The 16586-nt window shown below is 48.5% G+C and overlaps 1 protein-coding gene across 7 annotated transcripts; it reads right to left on the reverse strand.

Moving 5' to 3' along the window:
• Positions 1-214: 214 nt before the first annotated feature.
• Positions 215-16547, reverse strand: TIA1 (TIA1 cytotoxic granule associated RNA binding protein). 7 transcript variants are annotated; one of them, XM_082337059.1, is made up of 13 exons: positions 16387-16511; positions 11646-11742; positions 11088-11186; positions 10059-10113; positions 9855-9887; positions 8448-8535; positions 4789-4864; positions 3628-3736; positions 3046-3141; positions 2871-2955; positions 2139-2262; positions 1438-1577; positions 215-1215 (listed from the first exon to the last, which is right to left on the reverse strand). In XM_082337059.1, the coding sequence occupies exons 1-13, from the start codon at positions 16410-16412 to the stop codon at positions 1092-1094; spliced, it is 1152 nt and encodes a 383-aa protein (XP_082193185.1). In that variant the 5' UTR covers positions 16413-16511; the 3' UTR covers positions 215-1091. The 7 variants fall into 7 exon arrangements, with proteins under 7 accessions (XP_082193185.1, XP_082193187.1, XP_082193188.1 ...); XM_082337061.1 differs by lacking the exon at positions 16387-16511 and adding an exon at positions 12327-12730; XM_082337060.1 differs by lacking the exon at positions 9855-9887 and having other exon boundaries at positions 216-1215; positions 16387-16507.
• Positions 16548-16586: the final 39 nt, after the last annotated feature.

Below are 16586 nucleotides of genomic sequence, written 5' to 3' on the forward strand. Positions count from 1 at the left end.
GGAACAGTACTCACAGCACAACCCAGGATATTGGGGGAAGTTTTATACAATTATTTAAAACCAAGAGAGGATAAACTTCGAATTCCAAGAGTCTATTTGACATCCACGTGCAAAAAAACCAAGAATAAAAATGACGATTTGAGGCATAACTCCTGTCAAAGGACTCCGCCCCCTACCTTTAAATAAGGAAACGTACAACGGTGGCTAAGGGTTGTGCAAAATATTAATTTGCTGAGATATTTTACATAATCGGTACACGTAAATGTAGAAATCGGTAAAAAAAAAAAAAAAAAACTAAAACAACCAAAACAACAACCCGGCTGGTTCGTAGGAATTTGTCACATTTTAGTAACAGGATTTTCGCCGTCCCAGGGTGGAAATCCTCGCTCACGAGGGGAGCCGAGCGCCGTCCCACCGAGCGTCCCCCTTCTCCCCATCGTAAGGCAAAGACGACCCTGAAAAACACGCTGAGATACAAAAAAACGATGTAAACTAATAATTTATCGTCAAAAAAACCCGGTGTAACAAAAGCGGAGAGACGGAGGCTTTATACAAGAGGCTCTTTTAAAACAGACGGTGCAAAGGCTGAAGACGCGGCGGCTTCAGGATTCACACGCTTTTGGCTTTTTTGTCTTTTTTTTTTTTTTTTGTACAATGGTTTATAATACATTTAAAATCATTCGGAATGCAAACTAGAACGGCACGCTACTTCCAAGGAAAGGAAAGAAAAACAAAAAGGTTGACGTTTGTGCAATTTGCTGCCCCAATTTTCAGTGGCAGTAGTCCCTGCATTTGCTGTGTTTCAAAAACATGGATCTTAAGAAACACATAAAGGAGGAAAAAGAAGGCAAAAGTCGGCAGACATCCAGCATCTCGTTTTGTGTGATTTTTGTTTTGTTTTTTTTTTTTTTAAACAACGCGGATGACAATTTCATGATTAAAAATGCTTTTTTTTTTTGTGTTTTCTCTCTCTCTCTCTATCTCTCACTCTCTCTTAAATAAATACATCGTATCCGACGCTCGGTCTGACAAATCCCGGCTGTGGACAGAGGCTCGGCGCCGCTCCCGCCGCGCTCAGAGTCCTCTCCTCCTCAGGGCGTTTCGAAGCCCGCCACGCGGTATCCTGTTTGGTTGGTTATCACGCTCCCGTTCTGCCCCTGCGGCGGCTGCACCCCGTAGTTGGCACCCATCCACGCCGCCGAAGACTGCGTCTGACTGTCGGGGAAGGGCAGGGGGGTAACTTCGTTAGGCAAAGGTGTCGGTAACGAGGGAGAACTTAACGGGGGCGCGCGAGCGGGGCCTTCCTGGATCCGTATGCACGTTCCTCATCCCAAGCAGGGAAGGATGGGAATGCCCTGGCAGCTTTCACACTGCTACCGACTCGGATTGTCACCTCCCGCGGGGGGAAAACCGGCACAAAACCCCTCAATTACTCACTTAAAGCCCTGCTGATTCCACGCTTGCCCGTACATCCCGTAGGCGGGGACCTGCCAGCCATTGGGCACGTACTGACCGATCTGGGCGTTGCCGTACCACTGGCCCCACTGGCCGTAGGCTGGCGGGTAGCCGATCTGGTTCTGCAAGGGGAAAACACCCGGGCGTTAAGCGGCACCCCAAAAAGCGGTGATTTCCGTCAGCTGGCCAGGCACGCCCCGCCTGCCCAGGCCGTCTCCGACGGGGACCGACGAGTCTGCTCGCTAAAACGATGCTGAAACGGCCACGCAGACGTGCGGCCGGGCACCCCTTCGGAGCCAGCAAGCTTTTAATTAGTAGAGCGCCCCGTCACCCCCCCAATCAACCACGCCGCCACCGTCTCAAGTATCGACAGAGATGCAGGGAACGGGAGCAGCCAGCTTCATGCCGGGGAAGACATGCGATGGGCTGGGCAGTATTTTGCGAGCTTTCTCCAGGATTTTACAGCGCACATTTTTCCTAACGAGAGTCCGCAGGTTCCGAGGGGTTTAAAATCTTTTGTTTGTACTTCAGAGAAATACGTCCTGATGAAATAAGCTGTAACGGATGTGATGTGTGCTACACCGAGTCTAACCAGCACGCACACAGATTGAGGGCCACCTACTGGGCTTCTAGCAAAGACTAACGAGCAAAGCCAACGCCTGTAGCAGAGGAGAAGCTCTGACCTGCTGGACCGGGCTGATCATGTCTGGCGTCTCCTTGCCCCAGTAGCACTTCACTACGTGTCCTTCGATAGTTGTTCCGTTGACGGAAACAATCGCGTGCGCCGCGCTCTCGTGAGAGTTAAACCTGTCGAAATAGGAGTTGTCCCAATATAAACAAGTTGCTTGGGGAGTAACAGCCAGAAGTAACCCCCGGAGCGTCCCCACCAGCTCAGCGCAGATTTGGGCTCTGTTAGGACACCAGCCTGACCGCAGACACTTCCTCCTGTCACCCCCACGGCGGGCGGCAGCGACTGCCAGGCCACGCTTGCTTTTCCTGTCTCGGTGTTGCAACTCTCCCTAAACATCTTGGAAAATTCAGCAGCAAGGAGAGCAAGTCAATTTACAATTATTTGTTGTTATCTGGAGCCTTGTCAACAAAGAGATGCTGGAAACAACCCCGAAACTTGACCGCCTGCCTCAGTCACTCCGCTGTGAAATTGCACAAGGGGAACAGACAGAGGTCTCTTACGACAAAGGGCACGGCACCAGTTTGGACTGGGTTGAGGGGGTTTTCCGACGTGTGCCAAGAGCGCTGCGAGCCGTAGCTCACTCCCCAGATCAGGCTGCAGTCAGGGAGGGCTGCTGTAAAGCACACCCTCCGCACGCCCACCCATGCTCCGCTGACACCAAAAGCACGCGAACCCGTAATTTTGAATTTAAATTCATCAACACGCAAACTGCAGGCCAGCCTACCGTACAAAGGAGTAGCCTTTATCCGGGAAGACTCGAATTTCCATTATCTGCCCGAAGGGAGAAAAGGTCTGGCGCATTAGCTGTTCTGAAGCAGGAAGAAAGAGAGCATCAAAATGAGGCGACTGCTGCGTTATTCAGGGACATTCAACGCGACGGCAGTTCGAAGCCACGGTACCTGTCAGTCCCGAAGTAACACCTCCGCAGTACACGGTGCAGTTGCTCGGGCTGGACTGATTGACCACATCGTCGTAAGACAGTTGTTTGGCGTTTGCTTAAAGAGATTTTACAGAGCTTTTCAGTGGCTCAGACACACGTTAGGCAGAAATTCTAATCCCGACTGGCATAAGATGTCGAGCACAAACTGCAGACACCTAATGAATAGGTGTGATACACCTAATTTAAAATCTCTCCTATGGAAATGCTCTCTTTGACACGGCCCCGCTTTGTATCGCAACGGAAAGCCCTAAAAGCGAGGGAGCAAAGTTAAAAAGCCAGAGTCGCCCTGGCTGTCTAGAGAGAACGCAGGTTTCCAACCTGCGTGTGCAGAAGCCAAGGGAATCCCCCCCGTAGTGGTAACAAAGTCGCTGTAGCTAAGGAAGCTGCTTTAGTCAGGTCTGAAACTGTTCGAGAGAGCCTTCGCTTTTAGTACCCGCTCTCCCTCCTGCCACAATCTCCAAGGCTTGCAGCTCGCCCTTTTCTCTTCCTCCTTAAGGGTGCGGTGGGAGGTTTGCAAAGATGCAAAGAACTGAGAACCTACATTCGTATGTACTCTTTGGAGCCGGAGGTTTTCTTGTCGCCCAATTCGTTCTGATTTGCCTTCCACCGAGCCACTGACCGCCCATCTGCTGAATCGCATTCTCTGCATCCTGTACACGAGAGGGGGGAGAAGGAAAACCCACCATTGGCAACTCTTCCTTTCGCGACAGAGCCAAACAAATGACATCACTGTGCCGTAGAGCCAAACGAGTGACATCACCGCGCAGCCACCCTCTCTGACACTTGCGACGTGCCAAAAGACACCCTGCTTCAAAAGAGGCAGTTCTGGGCAGGACAAGGGACACTGTTAGGCCTCACTGAGTGCATCTAAGACCCTCTCGATACACGCCAGAGGTATCGTCACTCTCTGTCATGTCTGTACGTCACTCCCTTGGATGTGGCTCACCACGTGCTTTAGAAAGGCTCAAGCAATAGTAGAGCGTCTCAAAAAAGAAGTCACTGTCCCTCTCTACTCGGCGCTTGTCAGGCCACACCTGGAATACTGTGTACAGTTCTGGTCCCTGCTATACAAAAAAGATGTGGACAGGCTGGAGGGGGTCCAGAGAAGGGCCACCAAGATGATCAAGGGTCTGGGAAGCCTGCCGTATGAGGATAGGCTGAGAGAGCTGGGCTTGTTCAGCCTTGAGAAAAGGAGGCTTAGAGGTGATCTCATCACCATGTACCAGTACTTAAAGGGGAGCTACAAAGAAGATGGAGACTCCCTTTTTACAAGGAGTCCCATGGTGAGGACAAGGGGTAACGGGTACAAGTTATTCCCAGGGAGATTCCGGTTGGACACGAGAGGTAGATTTTTCATAATGAGAACAGTCAACCATTGGAATAATCTCCCCAGGGAAGTGGCTGACTCTGCTACGCTGAACACGTGTAAGACTCAGCTGGACATGCTGCTGGGCCATCTCGTCTAGACTGTGCAAATTCTTGCCTAGGAAGGTTGGACCAGGTGATCCTTGAGGTCCCCTCCAACCTGGTATTCTATGATTCTATGAAAAAATAGAGAGAAACGCTCCCCCCTTGACAGGCAGGGAAACCGAAGCCGATGGCGATCAGGACCGACAGTACTCCTTCCTCGTAGGGGCCACTGAAAATAATCTTTTCATGCCCCCCACTTGTCAGGGGCGCTCGAGACCGTGCCGCATCTTACCCATTTATTGAAGAAGGAAACGAAGCCGTATCCTTTAGATTTTCCTGTTGCCATGTCCTTAACCACTCGCGCGTCTCTAAAAAGCAGAAATGAGACCCAGTTAAGCGCCTTCGAAAGACGACCTTCCTAAAACGACAACTTGAGTCACACGTACAGCTTATTTTCATGTTTCACCTTTACTAACCTCAACTGTTTATTGCACCAGCAACACAGTCAAAGCAAAAGGCTTCTTTTCTAAACAGAACTTTACTAATGCTTTGCCAGGTAGTAGCAAAATTAAACTTAATCGTGTAAACATGCAAATCAATAGCTTCTCTAACAAACGTATGTACTTTACGACAGTTGGCTCCTGCTTCAAAATGCTTTTACAGACTGTTAAGACACAAAGCATGGTCAAAGCAGCTATTCAAAAGAATCACTTAAGGCATGTAGCTGACTAACATTAGCTGAATGGCTCTCTTTAACCATGCAATTTTTAAACTATTTGCCAACACATTCTACCTACTCATTCAAAATATTAAATAGAAAAAATGAAAAAAGATAGGAATTAAAAGGCATACGTCGCCTGTTAACTGAATTCTTTAATTTTCTCGGGTCAATTCGTTACCCCCTTTTTGGACTGTGGGCAGCTGTAAATTTTGAGAGATTGACATTTTCAGAAATTATTGAAGAAAATAAAACACTGAAACATTCATGTCTTAAACTACATATTACACATTATTTAAACTGCATTTGTACAACAGCAATCATACAGGACTGATTGGAAACTACAAGATATAAAAAAGCAAAAAAAAAAAAAAAAGAAAATTTATAAAAGTAAATAAGAAAACTACAACGTTTGTCCACTGTGAACTGTAGCTTGTAGTTAGCCATGGCAATTCTGTCCATTCTTCAGAGACAGTCTGCAAAATAACCAGAGCCCTATTATTTGAGATTGAGTTAAAAAGAGAACCCAGCTACAAGAGCTAAACCCCACTCGTGGAACGCCATTCTACAGCGTTTCTCAGGCAATTTGCGTACAAGTTAGCCGAGGGTCGAGATGCTCTCGCGTTCAGGCCACCCTCTCCTCCCCTCCTTTGTCCCACACATACAGGCATTAAAAGAACAGAAACAACAACATAAAACCAGTCAGAAAAGTCATGCAATGTAACTTACGGCTGTGTAAAATAATAGGGTTCAGAGAAACTAGCGTTAACGTGTGCACAACATTTAGCATTCCAAGACTGGTGAGAAAAGTCACAATGAAGAGCAGGTTTGTTACACCAGGTTTTTTAAGCCTTACAGTAACTGCAAATGCTGCATCGTAAGCCTAATTCTGGCAAACGTTAGCCCATAGCGCTGACACTGTCGCCGAGGGCCTGAGGAAAACACCTCTCCCAACGCTACCATAGAAATGTTATTTCTTTCGTCTTTGTGAGACACCCCCCTTCCCCCTTTTTGCTTCCCCCCTTCCTGGGTTAGGTCAGAATTTGGGTCATATGTTACAAATTGCCTGAGAAGAGCCACTTTGGTAAGCTTTGATCGGTTTGCTCTGAAGAGCCTATAGAGGGAGAGGGGGAAAAACTCATCTCTACTTACCCTCAACTGAAAACTTTGAAAATAAAGACTTGAGAACAAGTGAAAACATGCGTAAAGCAAGCATAAAAGGAAACCACAATGAAAGTGTGCTTTTACAGTGATTAAAAAATCCAGATGCAAAGAATTACCAAAATTTCTTATGTGCTAATCATGCAGTAGTTCAACCTCGGTGTCGTAAAAAAAAAAAAAGCTCAGTTTAGCACCAACGAAGACAATGTTTAAAAAAAAAAAAATCAGGAAATATTCCATTAGCACCACATTTCCAGAAACTAGTCACTGATGAAGAGCAGGTAAAGTCAGGTAACTTCATTCGACTTATGAGACAGTATCAATATTTTTCCAGGTTAAACTGAAACAAGTAGAAAATTTAGGTCCCTTCAGCTTTATTTAACCCCTCGGTTTTGGAACAAGAGTTCAAGAGAGTCATTACGGGGACAATTCTTAATCTACTACTTTTGTGGGAGGAAAAGAACTGAGTTTCATTTCGGAGAGTCAGTCTGAGCCAGGGCAAACCGCGAGTTTTCCATGCGTTAGCTCTACAGCTGTGCGCCGAGTACCCCAAAAGCAAGAGCACCGCTCCCCCTTCCCCGTCACCACCACCATGCAGCAACAGCTCTGCGTCCAAAAAGCTCTTCTAGAAAAGATGGGACAATGGGCGAGGCCCTGGAGATACGGACCACGGCCCGGTGTTCGCTGTGATTTTATCCTCCCCCAGCTGACATTTGGACGTTACTTTTTGCTTCAGGCTGGGGGGTGGTGGTGGTGGTGTTCACTTTTGGGGGGTGGAGGTCATTTGTTAAAGGCGACTGTCCGTTGAACGGTCACCTCGGAAACCCAGTGCTGCCTCAGCGAGGGGGACCTCTCTGTCACAGCTCCACTGCAGTCCCACCAACGCGGCCGTCTATTCCTGCCTCCCTTTCGCACTCATTCCAGCAGTTCAGCTCTACTTTAGAGTCCCTCGTCCCTTCCGTCCAGACCATGTTTGGCCAGAGGACAAATTGACTCTCCTTAGGAGTCCGACCCTCTGCGTTTCCTAGATGACAATTACAAAAGATGCAGTCAAGCGTGACAGTTGTCTGCAGCAAGTCACATTCAGATCACATATTCTTTTTTTAAACCTTATCATAAGAGGAAATCAAGCTGGCATTAAAAGAGTAATACACTGGACTCTGAGGGGAAAAAAAAAACAAAAAAACAAAAAACAAACTTACTTCAATTAAACGCTTCACTACACAACACTCCAAAGCACTCTATGTTCTCTTACATCACCATCAAGAAACTTCAATGTCCAGTACAGACAACACTACAAGGAAAATTAATGGTTTACATTTGGAGGATGGAATGAACGAACTGCTCCTTACTCTGCTACACCCTGAATACAGCAAGCTGGCAGGTGGAGACCTGCGAGCACCGTTCCCCGTTTGTAACACGTTCGCTTGTCACGCCACCGCTCTGCACCGCTGGGATGAGTGCAACTCCTTGACCCGAGAGGCCCTGTGGTTTTGGCCGAGCCCTTCAGGTCGAGGGCTTACGCTGACCCAACGCCAAACGCTTTGAGGCCGCTCAAGCTGCAGCCTCTGGGCGCCCCAACGAGTCTTGTGCCAAAAAAAGGTTCATTTTGTGGGAAATGGGAATTTAACTGCAAAAAAAAAAAACATTGGCTACTGGTGGCCGGCACACCACAGCTAACAAAAAAATCCAAAGCCTCACAAGACGTGAACGTGCAAACAGACTCGGTCACAAACTGTACAAGCGTGATGGCCATCTGATCGCTGCGAGGGCCAGTGAAATGCACACCCCGGGTTTAGGGGTCAATTTTTTCTAGCGTTGCTTTGCCAAATGAGGCAAAACCAAAGCAAGTTGGATGCAGCTTTTCTAGGAAAGCAGAACAGGCTACTATAAAGGAATCGGGTTACACATCCCTGCTTAATGCCTGACCATTCAGGCTCAAGTCGCTGTATGAACAGATAAATGTATATTCCTGCACTGCGACAACTCTCATTTTTTACTTACTGAAACATAAGGCTGCCTCCATTTAGGAGAGATAACTTTTAGTTTATTTGCCCTAGGAAATTACTTACGATATTCTTCCAAATGGCGCAAAGGCTGCTTTTATATCTTCAGTTGTAATTTCTGGACTGAGGTCTCCGACAAAGACATGGAAATGGTCTTTTTGGGAAAAAGAGAAAAAGGGATCTTAATGTTTGAGGACGGTCCCTGGAACACGCGCGCACACACGCACAGAGAACAGAGCAATCTCACATAGCATGGCTTTCCAGCTGTTATTAAAAAACTACATGAAGACTAGACTTTACTATGAAACAGAATTTACTGCTGTTGGTAACAGATCCTTTGCTTGGCAGTGCTACAGAGTTAGTGACTTTAAGGATACTACAGCGACATATATGGCATTTACATTTCGTATTTTACGCACTGCTTTTACGACCAGTCAGCATTTACGGTACAAAGTCTTAAACTACTTACTTAATGTGTCAAGACTACGTGAAAATCTTCCTCTCCATATGCTAGCGTTAAGCTTCGACATGGCAGGAGATCACTAGCTAATCAAAATCCGATCAACTGACACATCTAGCAGATTCAAGAAACGCAGGATAACGCCCATTCTACAGCAGGACGTATTTTGGACCTAGCCACGATGTCTGGTTTAACACCACAGGTTGTGAAGAACAAATAAAAAAAAAAATACCTTGCATTGCAACACTTTGCTGTTAAAGCATTTGAGTTCTCAAAAGTTTTGGTTGCCCAGCCAATACACCATGTGAATCCATGTGAATTCAACATGTGTGAATCCATGTGCAAATGAACTAAGACTGAAGGCAACAGAATGGAAAGAGTAATCCCTTCAATTTATATCAGAGCCATAGAAAACACGCACCAAAGAGAAACAAAAGTCCTGTATCTAAGGAGTTTTCCACTACAATCAAACAATATGTCACACACCATCTTAGCAATATACAGACTTATTTGTACTACAGCAGGTACGAAACTCTCGAGTCCGCTCGGACGCTGATGTAGTTCAGCCCCACTGGCCTAGGGAAATTCCAAGCTTGCCGACAGCGGCAGCAATCCGTCGGCTCGCTGTGAGCGGGGAGCAATGGAGCCCAATTATGAAAACAGTGCAGATGCTCCCAAGGAGCCTGTCTGCACGAGCACATCCTGCAGACTCACAGGGAGCCAACTATTCTTCCTCACTAGCACGGGAGAAGGGTTTTTTGTTTTGGTTGTGGTTTTTTTTTGTTTGTTTGTTTGTTTGTTTTTTTTACAATTGCACTCGTGACAAACAGCCAGAGATTAGCACCAGAACTAAACAGTGGACACTAGCTCACTTTCTGATGCTACAGGGAAATGGAAGGGAAGTCTTTCCATTAAAAATAAATTCATAACGAAAAAAACCCCCATACATAGCTTCAGGTGGTTAGTGAATACCCTTGAGAGATTTCATTTTATGTTTAAGAAGATACAATTACCTTGTGAACGCTGTGTGTTGACAACGGTACTACCTGATGACAAAGATTAGATTTGTTCTTAAGTTTATTAACACAAACACATGAAATAATATCTTAGGATTACGATCAAAACATTACTGCATATAATTGTATGATGCTTACTGTTTATGTATAGCAACTACTTGTACAAACCAAACACGTACTCAAAGCATAAGCGACACTTACTGCTGGTGTCTTTCTTCTGGCTGCTGGGGGTCGTTGCCCAGTTCACTTTGACCTCCTGCAAATGTTAGTCACTCACGTTAGATCAAGCAAATCCCAGCTAAGCTCAGATACCACCAACATTTAAGTCTGACACTACACGGGCACGAGATGTGGAAGTTTGAGGTGAAAGCTCAAGTTTAAGACACGTTTCTCAGGAGAGGGTTCATTATTCCAAACTGTGTTTCACTGGTTAAGCGCAAAGATGGTAAACAGACCTGGTCTGGGAGTCCAGTTTGGGTGGGTGGGTGTTTTTTTGCAGGGGTGGGGAGAGAGAAGCTTTATCCTGATAAGGTTGGCAAAGTTAAAATATTCCTTAGGCCCGCAGTCTCTGAGCCCTCCCCAGTTCTAAATCCCCACCTCCCTCTGCATTCTTCCTACAAGGGTCTGGAGCACAAGTCTTATGAGGAGCGGCTGAGGGAGCTGGGGCTGTTCAGCCTGGAGAAGAGGAGGCTGAGGGGAGACCTTATTGCTCTCTGCAACTGCCTGAAAGGAGGCTGTAGCGAGGTGGGGGTCGGTCTCTTCTCCCAGGTAACAAGCAACAGGATGAGAGGAAACAGCCTCAAGCTGCGCCAGGGGAGGTTTAGGTTGGATATTACGAAAAATTTCTTCACCGAAAGGGCTGTCAGGCACTGGAAGAGGCTGCCCAGGGAAGTGGTTGAGTCTCCATCCCTGGAGGTATTTAAAAGCCACGTAGATGTGATGCTTAGGGACATGGTCTAGTGGTGGCCTTGGCAGTGTGAGGTTAATGGTTGGACCTGATGATCTTAAAGGTCTTTCCCAACCTAAACAATTCTATGATTCTATGCAACAGTCAAAACGGCTCTTCTTGTTAGTCGTGCCACATTAAGACCTCTCTCCAAACACAGTGCCTAACATTTCCAGTGTATCCACTTCGTCTCAAGTGATATTTCACCCACGGATATTTCACCCGCACCATCTGAGATAGCCTGTTTTCCAACTCCAACTCACCCTGTAGACATGACAGCTTACCTTACCCATTATCTTCCGGCCATTCATAGCAGCCAGCGCTGCAGCTGCGTGCCGGTGCTCATAGAACTCCACAAAACAGTAGGGATCATTTCCAGCTGTCTGGTAAGAAAAAAAAACAAAGGATTACTGATACCCACCTCTTCAAACTGTACCCTCACTATTATACTCAGCTCCTTATTCATTACATCTAAATGTCTCAAAATGGACAGGCTTTTTTACTCTACACTGAGACCACAGTCAATGCACTAACAACGCTCCAGGAGGTTTCAGTTCTGCTTTAGAAAGGTAAAAGTATGGCAAGGAAGAACTTTTCTCATCTCATCTCATCTGCAACACCCACATATCTTAACCTGTTCACTCCCTCTCGCAATATCCACCCAGCCTTAAATTCAATGTGAGACACTAGGCAGAAATGATGCCAAAACTACACGACTGTCATCTCCAGCCTTATTACATCCCTGTAATGTGCTCATGCCGTGTTTCCAGGGGAATTCTGAAACACACAAGTGTGGCCCAAAGCCATTAGAAACATGACAATCATTAGGTGAAGGCTCTTACATCCATTATCATTTTGCAGTTTTTGCATGGTCCAATCTGGCTGAACAGCTGGAGGATTAGAGCTTCGGTCACATCTCTTGACAGGTTCCCCACGTATCTATAGGACCAAATAAAAAGTTAGAAGCCATCCTGACGCTCCAGTCTGCTTGTCAGTAACTGAGCAAATACGGCCCGAAGTTGTTCCCCCAACACCCAACCTGCCAGGTTAGGCCGTCGAAACGAAGCGTGCGGCAGGACAGCATCCTCATTCACAGAGCAATGGGGCAGAAATTGTTCGGTGACAGCGGGCAGTAATGGCGCCCGTCCTCAGTCCCACCAAAGGTCTGCATTTCTAAAATCTCACCCCACTTCCAAGCTGAACAGAAAGCCAGATATGGACAACGCAACCTACCAAATGGATTTCCACGTATAGAAACGGCAGTCATGATAACCATACGCAGTCATCATTCACCAAGCACCAAACCCCTAGCTCCCCTAGTAGCTCAATCTGGTGTTTAGCAAGCACAATACACAATATTTAGTCAGTTCCTTCTAAAAAAAGGATGCGTCATCTGAAAGCATTAAATCTGCCTGAAACAACCAAGGGCAAACGTGCTCAAGTGTCGGCATCCCCCCCATCCTTCTCCATTTGAAAGGATCAGCCTCCTCAAGCACAAACAGAACCCGCATCCCTGCTCCGACCTGAGATTTTGGCATTCTCAGCGACGAAGATCGTCCTTGATCCACAAGTGGGTTTTCTTGTTGTTGTTGTTAAGCCCAAGTCATGGGATTTTTAAAAAAAGCACACAGGGAAACCTCAGCTCCAAAGGTGTGGCAGCACCTTTCCGCAAAGGAACGTTATGTGGCAAACCGCGGCCTCTGCAACAAGAACTGCAGCCAAATCGCGCTGTTGAAACCACGTCAATAGATCAGCAGTCCTCCCTGTCTCGGTGCAGGAGTTGCAAAGATGTTGTAAGAAAACAACAAGGCAGCAAAACCAGCGACTTGTTGCGCTCCTTCTGTTGACACAAGGCTGTGAACAGCCTTCCCGAAGAGAGGGATGCACTCCAATATTTGGTTTAGCAGGAGAGAATGGGGGAACAAGACACACAGCCTCTGTTTTCCTGTCAGAAACAACCCGGCAAGCCATGTATTAATAATCTGGACAACTATTTTAGGTATGACTCAGAATCGTACTCCTTTTTAAAATCAACAAATGCTTCACCAGAATCAGACCGTCACAGGCATCCCTCTTGCTCAACAAAGCGAGTAATTCCTGCACTTCTGATGATCTTTCCTTAAACAGAGGAGGGTTCACTGCACTTCCGTTAAGGCAATTAAGTCTGTGCTCGATAACACCAGGACATTCTACCCCGCATCACGTTCGACAGAGAGTCATAACTAGCGAGACTTCTTCTCTCTCGTTTTTTTTTAATATTAGCGCCATTTGGATAATGAATAAGCCAGGGCACTAAAGTGATGAGATGCTCATGTCACATTCCAGGTCTAAGTTTATTTACAGTTTATTTGTAACCAAAAGTCTCCTAGACACGGTGTTTACACCCTGACCTTTGCACTCGCGCTGGATTTTCACCCCGATAATCAGACAGGCACCTCCTGAAGCAAACCCTACCTTAACACTGGATTTAGCTGGAAAAAGCAGGATTTACGTAAGTGACCTGACAGCCCCACGAATCTCTGCATGGCCAGACCTTTCAAAATGCATGCTCGAAGGATCAATTGCAGCAAAATGTATGTGTACGTACACATATATGGAGAGGCAGTAGGTGTAACTGTGTACCAGATATTGACCTACTTGCTCCCGCACAAAGGTAAAAAAACCAAGTTGTGGCTCCTCGTGCACAGACGTGGTGAAGCCATCCCCTAATGGCCACGCAAGCAGGAATGACACACAGAAAGAGAGCGTTCTGCAAAATGCTAAAAAGGGGAAGGGGAATCGTAAAGTGCCATCAGTCGCTCAGAAAGGCAGCTCAACATCGTACAAATTCGGCAGCGTTTTTCTCGTGTTATTTGCCAGCGTAACCTCATTACCCGTAGCTGCGTACATCTGCTGCCTGCCCTCTGCAGCCAGCAAGTCTGGAGAGGTTTCTCCAATCCACTAGCTGACAAACTGCAACCAAGTCCTGTGATACTATCAACCGTGCCAAGATTGATGGGAAAAACACAGAGCTGTAGCCCCCGGGCAACAATCCCCATGTTATTTCTCTGATGTACTCTCCCCGTGCGACACTCGAGCTGTGTGACCATCCTAACCTTTCCAGGGAGTTGCGCTGCAGCTCCGTTTCCGTGTAGCTGGCACAGGGGCAGGGTCCAGCACACCCGCACCTTCTCCTGGACCAGTTATACAAGAAATAACCGAGTGCCAAGGTGACCCTGCCAGGTAGGGCCAGATAACGCAGGAGGAGACCCCTCCTGTGTGACAGTTCTGCCTTCCCCTCCACCCTTCCCACCCCTCTTTCCTGCTAATTGGATTCTCATTAATGAGTCGGTCAATGTATCTTTGCAGATGAAGGACTATACTATACACGGCAAACTCTGCAGACAACTCCATTTATTTACTGCACACTGATCAGCAGACAGCTTCCTGAAAAGTAATACCAAACTATTGAGTGTTAGCACTTCTGCATCTTTTTAGACACACAAAGTAAATGAGAAGTGCACGTACTCCACAAGCACCTACGTACTTACACAAAAAATACAAACAAGAGGTCTTTCTGAAGTTCAAAAACACTGTCTGCCTTGTAACCGCTCTTCAAATTTATAATCTCTGCCGTTGAAGAGTGGCTTTCAAGGAAAGTCACTGGCCACGTGAAAACAAGCTGCCTATCCAGGAAACCATTTACATAAGTAATACAGCTCCTAACGCGCTTCAAAACGGCAAGGCTCCAACACCCCCTTCATAGAAACAGGTTACGTGGAAATGGCAAAACCAAGACGTTGCTTCCAACAACGTCTGGACTCTGCTACAGAAAAACGACTTAAAGGTGCTAAGGGAACTAAAGAAAAAGGCAGGCGCGTTGCAGACCACGTTGGTGGCCCCTCACGACGCAGCAAGACAACGCAAGCAAGGGGGGAGCCCCGTAACCCACATCCAGACGGGGTTTCTGTAGCACTACCTACAGAAGTCCTCATGCAAGCAAATATTTAACACACACTGGAAAGAGATTACTTTTAACTGCACTTTCTTCCTTCAAGCTGCTCGTTCTAAACCCAATCTGTGAAATTCAGCTCGTGACAATCCCCCGTCTGACTTGAGAAAGTCACTCGGAGCGATTCAGAGAAATACCGCTCTCAGTACGTTGCTCAGTTGCCAGTTCTGCAGCTCAGAAACCCGGCCGTGTTTGTGCAACGAGCCGCACGTGCTCAGGGACGGGTAACTTATTCCCTTGAGCACACCCCAAGTACTGCCGAGACCACTAAGCTCCAGACAATGATTTCATTGGGACCAGGGGTGGGGGCAAACATTCTTCTAAATAAACACGTAAATATGCCAGCAGGTCTGACCCATGTTTGCAGACGCCAAGAATAGTTCCAAAAATGCACGCACTAGAAAGACAACGGGATCGTATACACAGGGAGGCAGACAGAGTGTTTACCCCTCAGGAAAGCCTGGACCAGAGGAGCTGGCATAAGTCACGTAAGAGTCTTGTTTTCCTGCAGTCGCTCAGCCAAGTCATTTATCAGCCCTTGGGGTAGATGCAGCCATCATCCAAGGGCAAAACTTTCCCCTCGCCTTGGAAAGACTCCCTCCTGTCTTTCCTCCCCTCAACTCCTGTACTGAAACAGAGGTCACAGCTTACACAGAGGTGGAACAGAAAGACTGGAGCCTGTGATTTCCCCGATCTAAACGAGGGAAACCACTCCAGGTAACGCCTGCCAGAGAAAAGGAGAGAAACGCACAAGTAAGACGTGCGCAGGAGCTCGCCCGTGCCTTCAAACACAGCCAGCTGCGGGAGCAACAGCCGACCCGAAGTCCAAAAGCCTCTTGACAGCGGTGGGTGTCAGCTGCCTAGCACCGCCAGAGGAGTTCCTTGTAATTAAGGAACCCCATTTGTGATTTTAACGAGGCTGCCCTACAGCTACCATCGGTTCCTCGGGAATTAACAGGCTGGCGGCGTGCTCTGAACACCGGGACAAGCGCCGATCTGACGGGCACCCCCCGTTTGCTTCCACCGAGCCGCTGAACATCGCAGCGGGGTTCTCCAGCTTTTAGGCCAGGGCAGCCCCCCCCCCCCCCAACCTCCCCCCCCCGCCCCGGGAGCTGACGGTGCTCACACAGCCCAGAAATGGCAAAATTCAGCCAGATGCTCGCGAAAACGTACAGGGAGCGAGCACCGCGGGGGGTGTGTGTGTGGTACATCTCCCCAGCCACCTTCCCTCCAGATGTGAGCTGGAGAGGCCCGGGAGAAAGCCTCGGGCTGGGGGGGGGGGGGGGGGAAGAATGCCGGTGCCCCTCGCTGGGAAGCCAGGCGCGGGACGGGATCGGCGGGGCTGGAGCCCGGCGCGGGGAGCCCGCCCGAGGCCGGGCCGCCGTGAGGGGGACCCGGGGCCGGGCGCCCCGCGGCCCTGGGGCCGCTCCCCTTGGCACTAAGGCGGCTGAGGGGCCGGGACAGCCGCCGCCGCCCGTCGCGGAGCCCCGATCGCGCCGCCCGGGCCTGAGGGACCGTGCGTGAGGGGAGCCCGGGCCGCCCCTCCCCGCGGAGCCGGGAACAATAGGCGGTCTCGCCCCCTCCCCACTCACAGGGTCTTGGGCATTTCATCCTCCATGGCGCCGCCGCCGCCCCCGCCCGCCCCGGCTCTTCACGCCGAGCCGGCCCCGCGGCCCCCCTCAGCGCCTGGGCAGCCCGAGCGCCGGCGGCCCCGCCGAGCCCCGAGCGGCGGACAATAACCCCGGCGGTCCTCGCAAGATGGCGGGTGGCGGGCGAAGGGGCCCGGCCGGCC

The sequence above is a fragment of the Platalea leucorodia genome (genome assembly GCF_965183815.1).
Source record: "Platalea leucorodia genome assembly, chromosome: Z".
In the NCBI taxonomy this organism is placed as follows: domain Eukaryota; kingdom Metazoa; phylum Chordata; class Aves; order Pelecaniformes; family Threskiornithidae; genus Platalea; species Platalea leucorodia.

Bases quoted from the DNA above. Each gene is read 5' to 3' on its own strand.
- TIA1 (XM_082337059.1), bottom strand. From the start codon at position 16,412: ATGGAGGATGAAATGCCCAAGACCCT. The intron at 11,743-16,386 runs GTGAGTGGGGAG...TTGGTCCTATAG, and splicing joins GATGAAATGCCCAAGACCCT to ATACGTGGGGAACCTGTCAA. The intron at 1,216-1,437 runs GTGAGTAATTGA...CTTCCCCGACAG, and splicing joins TGGAATCAGCAGGGCTTTAA to TCAGACGCAGTCTTCGGCGG.